At 40.6% G+C, this 13,173-nt stretch overlaps 1 protein-coding gene across 1 annotated transcript in view; it reads left to right on the top strand.

The window, feature by feature from the left end:
* The first annotated feature begins 4,922 nt into the window (after window positions 1-4,922).
* The window catches only part of fuca2 (alpha-L-fucosidase 2), a 41,761-nt gene continuing 33,510 nt past the window's right edge, over window positions 4,923-13,173 (top strand). Inside the window, exon 1 of the mRNA NM_001011291.1 lies at window positions 4,923-5,212. Coding sequence (NP_001011291.1) covers window positions 4,995-5,212 — 218 coding nt within the window. The 5' untranslated portion in view covers window positions 4,923-4,994. The remainder of the gene's footprint in view (window positions 5,213-13,173) is intronic.

Raw genomic sequence — 13,173 nt, forward strand, 5'->3', positions numbered from 1 at the left:
CAGTCTTTGTTCTCCTAGATACCTCTTTAAGATTTACTTGAAGGTCAGTTAGACATTTGAGTGTGGAGACTCATCAGGTGTCATTTACCTAGCCATGAACAAAAGTTCAAGAGCACAAAGAGGAGCAAAAGAGAACCCCCTTAGTGCTCATTTAAGGAGCACATACAGCCAGGGTCTGGTTGCACTCTGCATTTCACAACACAAAAGATCTAGAGCCAGGAGCAAATCACAGTTTTGGCAGGCTCAAGACAGCCTGGTTTTCACTGCCTTACTTAGAAGTCAAAAATCACTTCCCTATTTGAAAAATGCATTGTTAAGGGGTATGTTGAAATATATGAATCTTTGCATTAGGCAAGTTAGGTACATAGGCCCCCTGCTTTATTGACTGCGCCACAGATAGGAGTGGTTAAGGGGAGACTCGAAAGTCTACAAATTTGTTGTACTAATCTTAAAGAGGTATCTAGGAGAACAAAGACACAAGACTATAAATCTTGATGTGTTAGCAGGAAACAACTATTCCTATTACCTATATTACAGGTCTGTGTAAAGGGGTGGGTGCTTGTATAAAAAGGATATGTGGGTAGTTGCTTGTGTAGAGAGGTGGAAGCAGATATAGAGGGGTGGGGTCCTGTGTAGAGGCAGGTGGGTTTGTGTGAAAAAGAGTGGGTGGGTGGATTCTTGTGAAGAGGGGTAGGTGGGTGCTGGTGTAGAAGGGTGGATGCTTGTGTAGTGGGTGAGTGCTTGTGTAGATTATTGCGTAGTTTGGTGGGTGCCTGTGTGGAGAGGTTGGTGTTGCCTTGTCTAGAGGGGTGGGTGATTATGTAGATAGGCAGGTTCTTGTGTAGGGGGGATGGTATATGCTTGTGTAGAGGGGTGGGAGAGTGGGGCACAAATAGAACATATACAGTCATAATTCAGGCAGTAAAACCAATTGCTGTTTGGAGACAGGAAGTAATTTTCACCTTAAGCACAGATCGGCCAAGCACTAAAGGTTTTTTTTTCCTTCTTCTGGCTGTTAGAAATACCCAACCTCAAGAAAATACCTTGCCACAGGGGAGAACTGTCTCTACTAAAACACTCACATTTTTGAATGTTTTAGCAGTATTCTCTATTGCAAGGTACTTTGTGGTGTTTTGAATCAGTGACAAAACAGACCATAGGGTTGATTCACTAAAGTGCGCTAAAACGAGCGCTATTTATAGCATGCGTTAAAAATGTTATCACGTCTAATTTTTCGCGTCTTAACGAACGATTCACTAAAAGGATATTTGCGTTAATTTAGACGTGATGCTGTTTGCGTTATTTAAGTCGCGAAGACTATTTTCGTGCAGTATTTTATGCAACGCACGCAATACTTGCAGCACGCTACTTGTCACACTCGCTATTTATCGCACGTGCGCTACTTTTCACGCGCATGCCATATTAGCCATACACAGCATTACGTTTGTAAAACTACTTTTTTTGAAAATGACCATTTCCCTGCAAACTGGATGCTACATTACTCTAGGGCCAACACATACTTGAATAAATCACACTGCAAAGTCCATATTTTGTTGGCAAAAGCTCATGAACTGTACTTTTCTATAATTACTGCCTGCTCCAAGTAGGTGTCAATTTTTGCATAGTGTAATGCGATATTTAGCGCGTCTAAGTGTTTGTGAATCATGCGTTAATATTATTTCTGGGCGCTAATTAACGCATGCAGTTGCACGCTAATTAATGCACACGATATGCGACTTAATGCATGCGACAATACTTTAGCGAATCGCACATTTTTTTCCACGTCAATTTTAACGCAAAAAAGCATGCGATAGCGCTTATCGCACTTTAGTGAATCAACCCTCATGTGTCATTGCTATTAATTCCTGTGTACAGCGCTTACATCGGCCTGTGTGATTACGAGCACATTTGAAAGACTGAATTGCGTTTTGTCCTGTGCTTCCCTGCGGTGGGATGCAGGTGCATTACACTGCAGGCAAACGCAGGCTGAAATGCCCATGAAGTTGAGCCCTTGCGTAAATAAAGAGGAAGCTGCAAATTTTTTAAAGAATCGGCGGTGCCTTTTTTTCTTAGTCGAGTTGAAAATTTTCACTTACTTTCTCCCGAAAAAGATATTACAGAAGCGTCCAATAGAGTAAGTAGGCTTAGGACAATTGCCATTATTAACCCTCACTTTCTCTAGATTGTACTTACAGAATACTTGTGAGTTTAAGTTTAACACAACCAACAGATTTTTTTAAGCTTTTTCCATGTGTACTTCTTCACCAAGATTGTTGTCTAGAAAAATTACAATTTTGGGTTATGCTTTCAAAATATGTCGGTAGTAAGTGAATTTTCACAGCCAACGCTTTTTTGTACTATGTAACTAGACGCTCTGCAGGATCATGTCACAATGAAATGTTTCAAACTTTAGTCTCAAGAGTGCTTCCTAAGGGTAATGTCTAAGTCAATTTTACTGATGTAAATCGAGTTGTGTGTCCTATCCAGATACTTCAAGACTGACTGCTGAAAGGATGAAGCTTTAGGTTATAGGGACATTTTCCCCATATTATCATAATCAAAAAGTTTATACCTTGAAAAGTACTGAGGGGAATTGACATTACACATGGCAGCCACAAGAACTGATGCAATTTCAAAGAAGAATACTAGTCAAAATGATGAATGTAGTTGTGAAAATCAGTTTCCTTTTCTTGTAATAAATTATGATAGGTTTCCTGTTAATTATTCTACCTAAGTGTATTTCTAGAATGAAAACCTACCAAAGCAGGACTCTTGTTTCATTGGCAGAATAACCTCGCCAGGACACAAAAAAATAAAAATGCAATTTTCCAAAACAACACTAATTTTCATAACATTGAATATTTTTTCTAAAACAGGTATGGGATCCGTTATCCAGAAAGCTTCCATTGTAATCAAATAATTATAATTTAAAACAGATTCTTTTAATTTTCTGTAATGATAAATTAGTACTTGATCCTAACTAAGATATACTTAGTCCTTATTGGAGGCAAAGCAATCCTTTTGGGTTTATTTAATGGTTAAATAATTTTCTAGTAGACTGAGGGTATAGTGATCCATATTACGGAAAGATCCTTTATCTGGAATACCCCATGTCCTGAGCTATCTGGATAACAGATGCCATACCTGTATATGTAACCACTTTATAAGCTGGCCATACACAAACCGAGGTTTCCTATGATATTCAGGGCGTGTAGGGTGGATGCCGTGGAAGGTGCCCAAGCAAAACCTGTGTTTAGGGCTGAATCTTCAGGTGAAGGTAGAATCCCTATTGTTTCTACCTTCTATGTGAGGTTAATAACAAAGCCTTAACAAAAAAAGTGTAAAAATAGTGATACAAATCTGAACCACAATTTGCATATAACTTTGAGCAGATTAAAAAAAATCTGTATAACCAGTTATTTTAAGATGCATGATATAATAGTCAGAAATTTCTGGGATTCAAAAAAATCGTAAATTATCTGGTGCATTCCTAGTCATTGTAAAAAGCTCATTATTTCTCCTTAAACAAACAATAAAAAAATGATTCTTTGTAAACAAAGTTTTTCTGAAGGTAACATAAGTACTGTTTTGTGGTCTACTTATGACTGACACTTCCTTTAGGAAGTGACTGCATAAATGCATAAATGGACACTTGCAACCACACAAAATGGTCACTTTTATCTATTCCCCTTGAAATATTCTTGTTTCTTATGATCATAAAAGGTAAATGCTTCATTTCTTTCAAAATGAGGCAAAATATGGTGGTGCAAACACACATTTGTCCAATGGATGTTTTTATCCCCATTGTACATCTATAAGGAAAAGGACTGAGCCTATGTGGTAATGACATAATGACAACAAGAGTATATATTTTTAATTTGCTGGCAGCTAAGTAGGTTACTATATGCCTCTACAGAAACTACCAAATGATTTATTGTGGCAAATAGGATTTTTCTTTCAATATAAAAAACAACTACTTAACTTTACAGTTAATTTAGCTAGAAAATAAACCTACAGTCAAAAATAAATACCTTGAGACTAGTGGCAGACAGTGTATTATGAAATATGACTCTGCACACAAAAACAGAGCAGTGGCCTGTGGCTTTTTTCACAATGCCCATTGCAAAGTGCATTGTAGATGGTGCCTAACATCTTCTAACATGGTGTCTCCACAAAACAGTACAAAAATGTGCCTGTAACCAAATGCAAACATAAAATAAAAAAGCAGGCGGAACTTCAAAGGCCTTTTTCATTTTTATTTGGCAAACCCGGTTCTACTCCTGTGGGTAGGGTAATGCTACCTAGAAATTTACATGGCAGTGAGGGGAATGGAAGAATTATACATAGCAAAATATAACAAATAATCACTTTTTAATTAAGAGAGGACATTCAACATATATTTCTTATAGTTAAAACATCATGCAATAAGTATGTTCAGCACAAGCCCTTTTCATTAGACCTATGCTGAACAAGGGGGTATACTGCTCCTTTAATACTGCGCACATACTGCGGGTTGCTTCTGCTCTATGCTAACCTGCCTCCCACTACGGACTAGCGCTGACAAAACTGATTTGGGGATTATAGGCGCTGCAAAACAAGAGATCCCCATGTGTTTAAACAGTTAAATGCTAGTGAACAACACTATGCACTCACAGAAGGTAAAGTATTATCAGGACCAGAGGAGGTATAACGCAACAAAAGGTGGCCCGTACTCTAGTAGCGCACAAGAATTGGATGCTAGCAAGAATATGTACATGGATCATTATTGCACCGAAATGTCGCCGCGCAAATCAGCACCATTAAAAAATCCTCAACTGAAACAGCGCAAAAAATAGGAAAGGGAAAGTCTTCAAAACAGGAAGAATACTGGTGTAAACTCGCTTTGTTCCTCCCCCGGTAGTCAAAACAGCACGAAAAGTCATGTGAGAGCTGTAAGCACCTTCTGTGCATTGACAGAGACAGGAAACACTAGGCGCCCGTGGAAAAGTACCGCCATGGTCTCAATATCACTGCGGGACGAGGCGCTCCCCCTGTTGGTCTTTCTGCTTCTCCTGCAAGCGACGCAGCCTGGGGTCTCACGGACCGCCTATGAGCCCACCTGGGAGTCACTGGATTCCAGGCCCCTTCCTAATTGGTTTGATGACGTCAAGTTTGGCATCTTTATCCACTGGGGAGTGTTCTCAGTGCCGAGCTATGGCAGCGAATGGTTTTGGTAAGTTTCTGGCTGCTGCGGCATGCCTTATCATCAGACGTGCAGGGAGGTGGTTGTATTTAAAGTTTGTCCGTTCATCAAGAACCTACATATAATATTTGTTTTTGGCAACAAATATATTTTGTATAGGAAAGCGTTTCAGTCTGTAGTCCTGCAGGGAGCCATGTATGGTATTTTTGTGCTATTTAAATCCCTGTGTATATAGAGTTGCTGCATTTCACCAGCCTAACCAGTACAATACCAGCCAAGGATGGTTTTACAAATTTGCTGGCAATGTATTTGCTGGCAAATTTGTAAACACCACTTGTTCCTCCCCTGCCTCACCCCCAATCCCTGCTTCCTGGTCAGCTCTGTCTTCTCTTGCCCCAAAGTATTCCTGCTTTCTTGGCCTAATTAGTCCCATGTCATCACTTGTACATCACAACCCAGCCCCTTTTGCATCCTAGACCCAATCCCTGGATTAGGATAATGTCACCCATACTCCAAAACATAAAGATGTTAAAAATCACAAAATTCCAAAATTCTTTGGCCTAGTAGAGTGACATAGCTCCACTGTGACTTCTAATCCAACTGGATAGAGTGTTTTTTTGTCTTCTTAGGTTGTAGTGGGGCCAAGAGATGAAGTCCAACAAGAGATAAAGTACAAAGATTGCCTATGCCAGATCTAGGCCTGCTCAACTGATCCTAACTAATAAAGAGAAGTGTGCTTCCTACCTTAATATACTTTGAATTTGTCTCATTAGAACAGCAACTGGGAGGGGGGTAGTGAAAGCAGCAAATGAAAAAGTGTGTAAAGCTAGAAGGAAAGTCACTATTCTCTGGGTAAAAGTGATTATTTATTGGATGGGTTGGATGGGTTTACCAGTAAAAAGCAATTGCTTTGTTATGGGGTAAATAAATATTTACTTTTCCCACATTGAAGCTCAGTTGGTATTTGAATTAAATTTCAGTGGCTTTTTGTTTGCTTGCCTTTTTCTGTATCAGTTTAGATTTTGTACATCTCAGCCAGGTGGTCTGGTTACAGTCCTATGTGGCCTGTGGACTGTGTCTTATTTGCACACGTTATTGCTCAGGTGGTATATGGTTAAGGCTGATGTCCAATGCAGAGATTAGTTGCCTGCGATAGATCTCTGCTACCGTGGGCGACTAATCTCTCCTAAATGCTTTTCCATCTGCAACAAAGGGAATCACCGGTTTGAAAGGCCTAAGTATCGCCTTGTAGTCACGTAAAGTTTCCACCTGCAGGCAACTTTGTGCGACTTAAAACTGAAGTGATGTGTATGCCTTTCTACCACTGATTCCCTTTGTTGCCAGTGGCGACTGTGCCGCTGTAAAGATTGGTTTGGTCATTTTGCTGGTATTTCACATGTCTGGCCTGAAGAAATTCAACAGAGAGTAATTGCAATATTAATTTCCAAAGAAGGTGGCAACCCCTCATTCGAAACAAAAGCAATTGTGTGAATTTTTCCTAAAGGCTGCTGCATGTCCTATTTTGTGAATAAGATCTACTTTAGTGAGAGATCTGGTTTTAATTTTTGTTGTCTCAAACTAGATAAACCCACCTCTTTTGTCTGTTTATTTGTTCCAACATAATGTATCAGTGCTGTTCTTTAACTAGAATTGACTTTTAAAACTAGATATACCCATGCCTTTTTGTGGACAGTGTGATTAAGGCAAACTTTGCATCATCCCAGAATCTTGTGTATGTGCCATAATGGGGGACATGATGCCTTTGCACAGGCTACACAGTTTATAGATATCTGGTAAAGAGGATGAGTATGAGAATTGCACTGATATGTGACATGCAAAATGGAAAGTAAATGTAATTGTTATGCCTAAGGCATAGGGGCGGGGAAACCAATATATGATTGACAACTGAGTATTTTAAATACATAATAACAGGTATGGCGGCTGTTCATGGAAGTAAACTGTTTTAATGAAAATATACTAAGGACAGTCCCTTGAGATCAAATACATAGTAACATAGTAAGTTAGGTTGAAAAAAGACATACATCCAAAAAGTTCAATCTTATTGCCTATATATAACCTGCCTAACTGTTAGTTGAATCAGAGGAAGGCAAAAACCCCCATCTGAAGCCTCTCTAATTTGCTGCAGAGAGGGAAAAAATTCCTTCCTGACTCCAAGATGGCAGTTGAACCAGTCCCTGGATCAACTTGTACTAAGAGCTATCTCCCATAACCCTGTGTTCCCTCACTTGCTAAAAAGCCATCTAACCCCATCTTGAAGCTATCTAGATGGATCAGCCAGTACGACTGTTTCAGGGAGTGGGTGCCCTCGTGTCAGTTACCTACTGGTAAATAAAGCATTAGAGAGGTTATTATATGATCCCCTTATATATTTATACATAGTTATCATGTCACCTCTTTAGCACCTCTTCTCCAGTGTAAACAACCCTAACTTGGCCAGTCCTTTTTCATAACTGAGACTTTCCATACCCTTTACCAGCTTAGTTGCCCTTCTCTGGACCCTCTCTAAATCATTAATTTCCTTTTTGAGCACTGGAGACCAAAACTGCATGGCATATTCTAGATGGGGGCTTAACAGCACTCTGTAAAATGGAAGAATAACCCCCTCCTCCTGTGAATCTATGCCCCTTTTAATACAGCTCAAAACCTTGTTTGCCCTTGTAGCTGCTGCCTGGCATTGCTTGCAACGGCAAGTTTATTATCTACAAGGACTCCAAGGTCCTTCTCCATTATGGACTTGCCTAGTGCAGTCCGACTAAGGATATAAGTGACTTGCATATTTTTACATCCCAGGTGCATGACTTTACATTAATCCACATTAAATCTCATCTGCCACTTAACCGCCCAGATTACCAGTTTGTCAAGATCCTGCTGCAAGAATGCCACATCCTGGATAGAATTGACTAGGCTGCAAAGTTTTGTGTTATCTGCAAACACTGATACATTACTTATAAAACGCTCCCCTAAGTCATTAATGAACAAGTAAACAAAATAGGCCCCAGTACAGAACCCTGAGGGACCCCACTGAGAACCTTACTCCAAGTATAGAATGTACCATTAACCAGGGCTGTGGAGTCGGAGTCGGAGGCAATTTTGGGTACCTGGAGTCGGAGTCGGCAAAAAATGAACCGACTCCTACTAAATTTAACCCTTTAAGTGCCAGCCGAATTCGTCATTTCGGTTCCCCCCAGTGCCAGACGTTTTTTAAGCATTTTGTACTCATTCACTTTAACAATGTTTTTTGGTAGGAAAACCTCCACGAAACTAGGGAAATTATATATCGTTTTTTTCGTCACTAATTGGGCTTCGACATACATACCAAATTTTATAACTTTTCTGGAGATATGATGTGTATTTTGGGTGAAATATGTAAAAAAAAAATAAAATTATGAAAAATTTCTGTATATTTTGAGGTTTTTTTCCATAGAAAAGTTAATTTTACTCACTTTTTTTTATTGTTTGTAAAAGCCCTGATACTCCCAATTCCAACGATACCAAATATGTGGTGGTACCCCACAGTTCCTGTCCAGAAGTAACCCCCAAACTAAAGCAATACTTAGTACAATATCACACCAGAACAAAGCAGAAAAGCGCTTGTAACAGTTGATGCAGCATAACTTATATGTAAATCTAAAATATCCCCTCATGTTTGGTATCTTTAGAAACTACAGACCTTCAGGTTTCTAGGTGCAATGTAGTTTTCACTCAAAAGCCAAATACCTTTTGTCAGTGCATTGTGAAATTTGGAACTTTTTATGACATTTTTTTTTTTTTCTAAAACGTAAACTTGGACGCATGATCAAATGTGGATTTGACAAAAAAAAATCTCATAAAAATTTTCTAACAAAGGCATATTTGAAAGACAAACTCCTCCTGAATAAAATGATGCCCCATATGTATGGGTGCACATAAAGACATGGGCACCAAACACTCCAAAGCAGGGGCAATGCACAAGGGCAATTACAGCTAAAAATGTGGGGGCTGCGCTCTATGTGCACTTCCTGCAGTTTTTCAGTGTTAACCCCCCCTACCTGTGAAATAACCCCCACAAACTATATATTTCTGAAAAGTGCACACCTTCAGCTATTCAGAGACACCACTCTTCTCTTTCTACATGGAAAATTGTGGCCGCAGTCCCTTGCAGAAGTAAGCGCTTTGGTCAGAAATCAAGGAAAAACCAGATAAAAAACCTAGATTTCTCCCCAAAATCTCCATGGCAACTACCAAAAACTTACTAACCATCAATCTGCAAGTTCCCCTGAATAAAACGATACCCCATATGTATGGGTGCACATAAAGACGTGGCCACCAAATGCCCCAAAACAGGGGCAATGCATGAGGGCAATTTCAGTTGAAATTTTGGAGGCTGCGCTCTATGTGCACTACCTGCAGTTTTTCAGTGATAACCCCTCCTACCTGTGAGATAACCCCCACAATCTATATATTTACGAAAAGTGCACACCTTCAGCTATTCAGAGACACCATTCTTCTCTTTCTACATGGAAAATTGTGGCCGCAGTCCCTTGCAGAAGTCAGCGCTTTGGTCAGAAATCAAGGAAAAACCAGATACAACCCTAGATTTTGGTCAGAAATCAAGGAAAAACCAGATAAAAACCTAGGATTTCTCCCCAAAATCTCCATGGCAACTACCAAAAACTTACTAAACCTCAATCTGCAAGTTCCCCTGAATAAAACGATACCCCATATGTATGGGTGCACATAAAGACGTGGCCACCAAATGCCCCAAAACAGGGGCAATGCATAAGGGCAATTTCAGTTGAAATTTTGGGGGCTGCGCTCTATGTGCACTACCTGCAGTTTTTCATTGATAACCCCCCCTACCTGTGAGATAACCCCCACAATCTATATATTTCCGAAAAGTGCACACCTTCAGCTATTCAGAGACACCACTCTTCTCTTTCTACATGGACAATTGTGGCCGCAGTCCCTTGCAGAAGTCAGCGCTTTGGTTAGAAATCAAGGAAAAACCAGATAAAAACCTAGATTTCTCCCCAAAATCTCCATGGCAACTACCAAAAACTTACTAAACATCAATCTGCAAGTTCCCCTGAATAAAACGATACCCCATATGTATGGGTGCACATAAAGACGTGGCCACCAAATGCCCCAAAACAGGGGCAATGCATAAGGGCAATTTCAGTTGAAATTTTGGGGGCTGCGCTCTATGTGCACTACCTGCAGTTTTTCAGTGTTAACCCCCCCTACCTGTGAGATAACCCCACAATCTATATATTTACGAAAAGTGCACACCTTCAGCTATTCAGAGACGCCACTCTTCTCTTTCTACATGGAAAATTGTGGCCGCAGTCCCTTGCAGAAGTTAGCGCTTTGGTCAGAAATCAAGGAAAAACTAGATACAAACCTAGATTTCTCCCCAAAATCTCCATGGCAACTACCAAAAACTTACTAACCATCAATCTGCAAGTTCCCCTGAATAAAACGATACCCCATATGTATGGGTGCACATAAACACGTGGCCACCAAATGCCCCAAAACAGGGGCAATGCATAAGGGCAATTTCAGTTGAAATTTTGGGGGCTGCGCTCTATGTGCACTACCTGCAGTTTTTCAGTGATAACCCCCTCTACCTGTGAGATAACCCCCACAATCTATATATTTACGAAAAGTGCACACCTTCAGCTATTCAGAGACACCATTCTTCTCTTTCTACATGGAAAATTGTGGCCGCAGTCCCTTGCAGAAGTCAGCGCTTTGGTCAGAAATCAAGGAAAAACCAGATACAACCCTAGATTTTGGTCAGAAATCAAGGAAAAACCAGATAAAAACCTAGATTTCTCCCCAAAATCTCCATGGCAACTACCAAAAACTTACTAACCATCAATCTGCAAGTTCCCCTGAATAAAACGATACCCCATATGTATGGGTGCACATAAAGACGTGGCCACCAAATGCCCCAAAACAGGGGCAATGCATAAGGGCAATTTCAGTTGAAATTTTGGAGGCTGCGCTCTATGTGCACTACCTGCAGTTTTTCAGTGATAACCCCCTCTACCTGTGAGATAACCCCCACAATCTATATATTTACGAAAAGTGCACACCTTCAGCTATTCAGAGACACCATTCTTCTCTTTCTACATGGAAAATTGTGGCCGCAGTCCCTTGCAGAAGTCAGCGCTTTGGTCAGAAATCAAGGAAAAACCAGATACAACCCTAGATTTTGGTCAGAAATCAAGGAAAAACCAGATAAAAACCTAGATTTCTCCCCAAAATCTCCATGGCAACTACCAAAAACTTACTAAACCTCAATCTGCAAGTTCCCCTGAATAAAACGATACCCCATATGTATGGGTGCACATAAAGACGTGGCCACCAAATGCCCCAAAACAGGGGCAATGCATAAGGGCAATTTCAGTTGAAATTTTGGAGGCTGCGCTCTATGTGCACTACCTGCAGTTTTTCAGTGATAACCCCCTCTACCTGTGAGATAACCCCCACAATCTATATATTTACGAAAAGTGCACACCTTCAGCTATTCAGAGACACCATTCTTCTCTTTCTACATGGAAAATTGTGGCCGCAGTCCCTTGCAGAAGTCAGCGCTTTGGTCAGAAATCAAGGAAAAACCAGATACAACCCTAGATTTTGGTCAGAAATCAAGGAAAAACCAGATAAAAACCTAGATTTCTCCCCAAAATCTCCATGGCAACTACCAAAAACTTACTAAACCTCAATCTGCAAGTTCCCCTGAATAAAACGATACCCCATATGTATGGGTGCACATAAAGACGTGGCCACCAAATGCCCCAAAACAGGGGCAATGCATAAGGGCAATTTCAGTTGAAATTTTGGGGGCTGCGCTCTATGTGCACTACCTGCAGTTTTTCATTGATAACCCCCCCTACCTGTGAGATAACCCCCACAATCTATATATTTCCGAAAAGTGCACACCTTCAGCTATTCAGAGACACCACTCTTCTCTTTCTACATGGACAATTGTGGCCGCAGTCCCTTGCAGAAGTCAGCGCTTTGGTTAGAAATCAAGGAAAAACCAGATAAAAACCTAGATTTCTCCCCAAAATCTCCATGGCAACTACCAAAAACTTACTAAACATCAATCTGCAAGTTCCCCTGAATAAAACGATACCCCATATGTATGGGTGCACATAAAGACGTGGCCACCAAATGCCCCAAAACAGGGGCAATGCATAAGGGCAATTTCAGTTGAAATTTTGGGGGCTGCGCTCTATGTGCACTACCTGCAGTTTTTCAGTGTTAACCCCCCCTACCTGTGAGATAACCCCCACAATCTATATATTTACGAAAAGTGCACACCTTCAGCTATTCAGAGACACCACTCTTCTCTTTCTACATGGAAAATTGTGGCCGCAGTCCCTTGCAGAAGTTAGCGCTTTGGTCAGAAATCAAGGAAAAACTAGATACAAACCTAGATTTCTCCCCAAAATCTCCATGGCAACTACCAAAAACTTACTAACCATCAATCTGCAAGTTCCCCTGAATAAAACGATACCCCATATGTATGGGTGCACATAAAGACGTGGCCACCAAATGCCCCAAAACAGGGGCAATGCATAAGGGCAATTTCAGTTGAAATTTTGGAGGCTGCGCTCTATGTGCACTACCTGCAGTTTTTCAGTGATAACCCCCTCTACCTGTGAGATAACCCCCACAATCTATATATTTACGAAAAGTGCACACCTTCAGCTATTCAGAGACACCATTCTTCTCTTTCTACATGGAAAATTGTGGCCGCAGTCCCTTGCAGAAGTCAGCGCTTTGGTCAGAAATCAAGGAAAAACCAGATACAACCCTAGATTTTGGTCAGAAATCAAGGAAAAACCAGATAAAAACCTAGATTTCTCCCCAAAATCTCCATGGCAACTACCAAAAACTTACTAAACCTCAATCTGCAAGTTCCCCTGAATAAAACGATACCCCATATGTATGGGTGCACATAAAGACGTGGCCACCAA

Source organism: Xenopus tropicalis, chromosome 5, assembly GCF_000004195.4.
Source record: "Xenopus tropicalis strain Nigerian chromosome 5, UCB_Xtro_10.0, whole genome shotgun sequence".
Lineage (NCBI taxonomy): Eukaryota > Metazoa > Chordata > Amphibia > Anura > Pipidae > Xenopus > Xenopus tropicalis.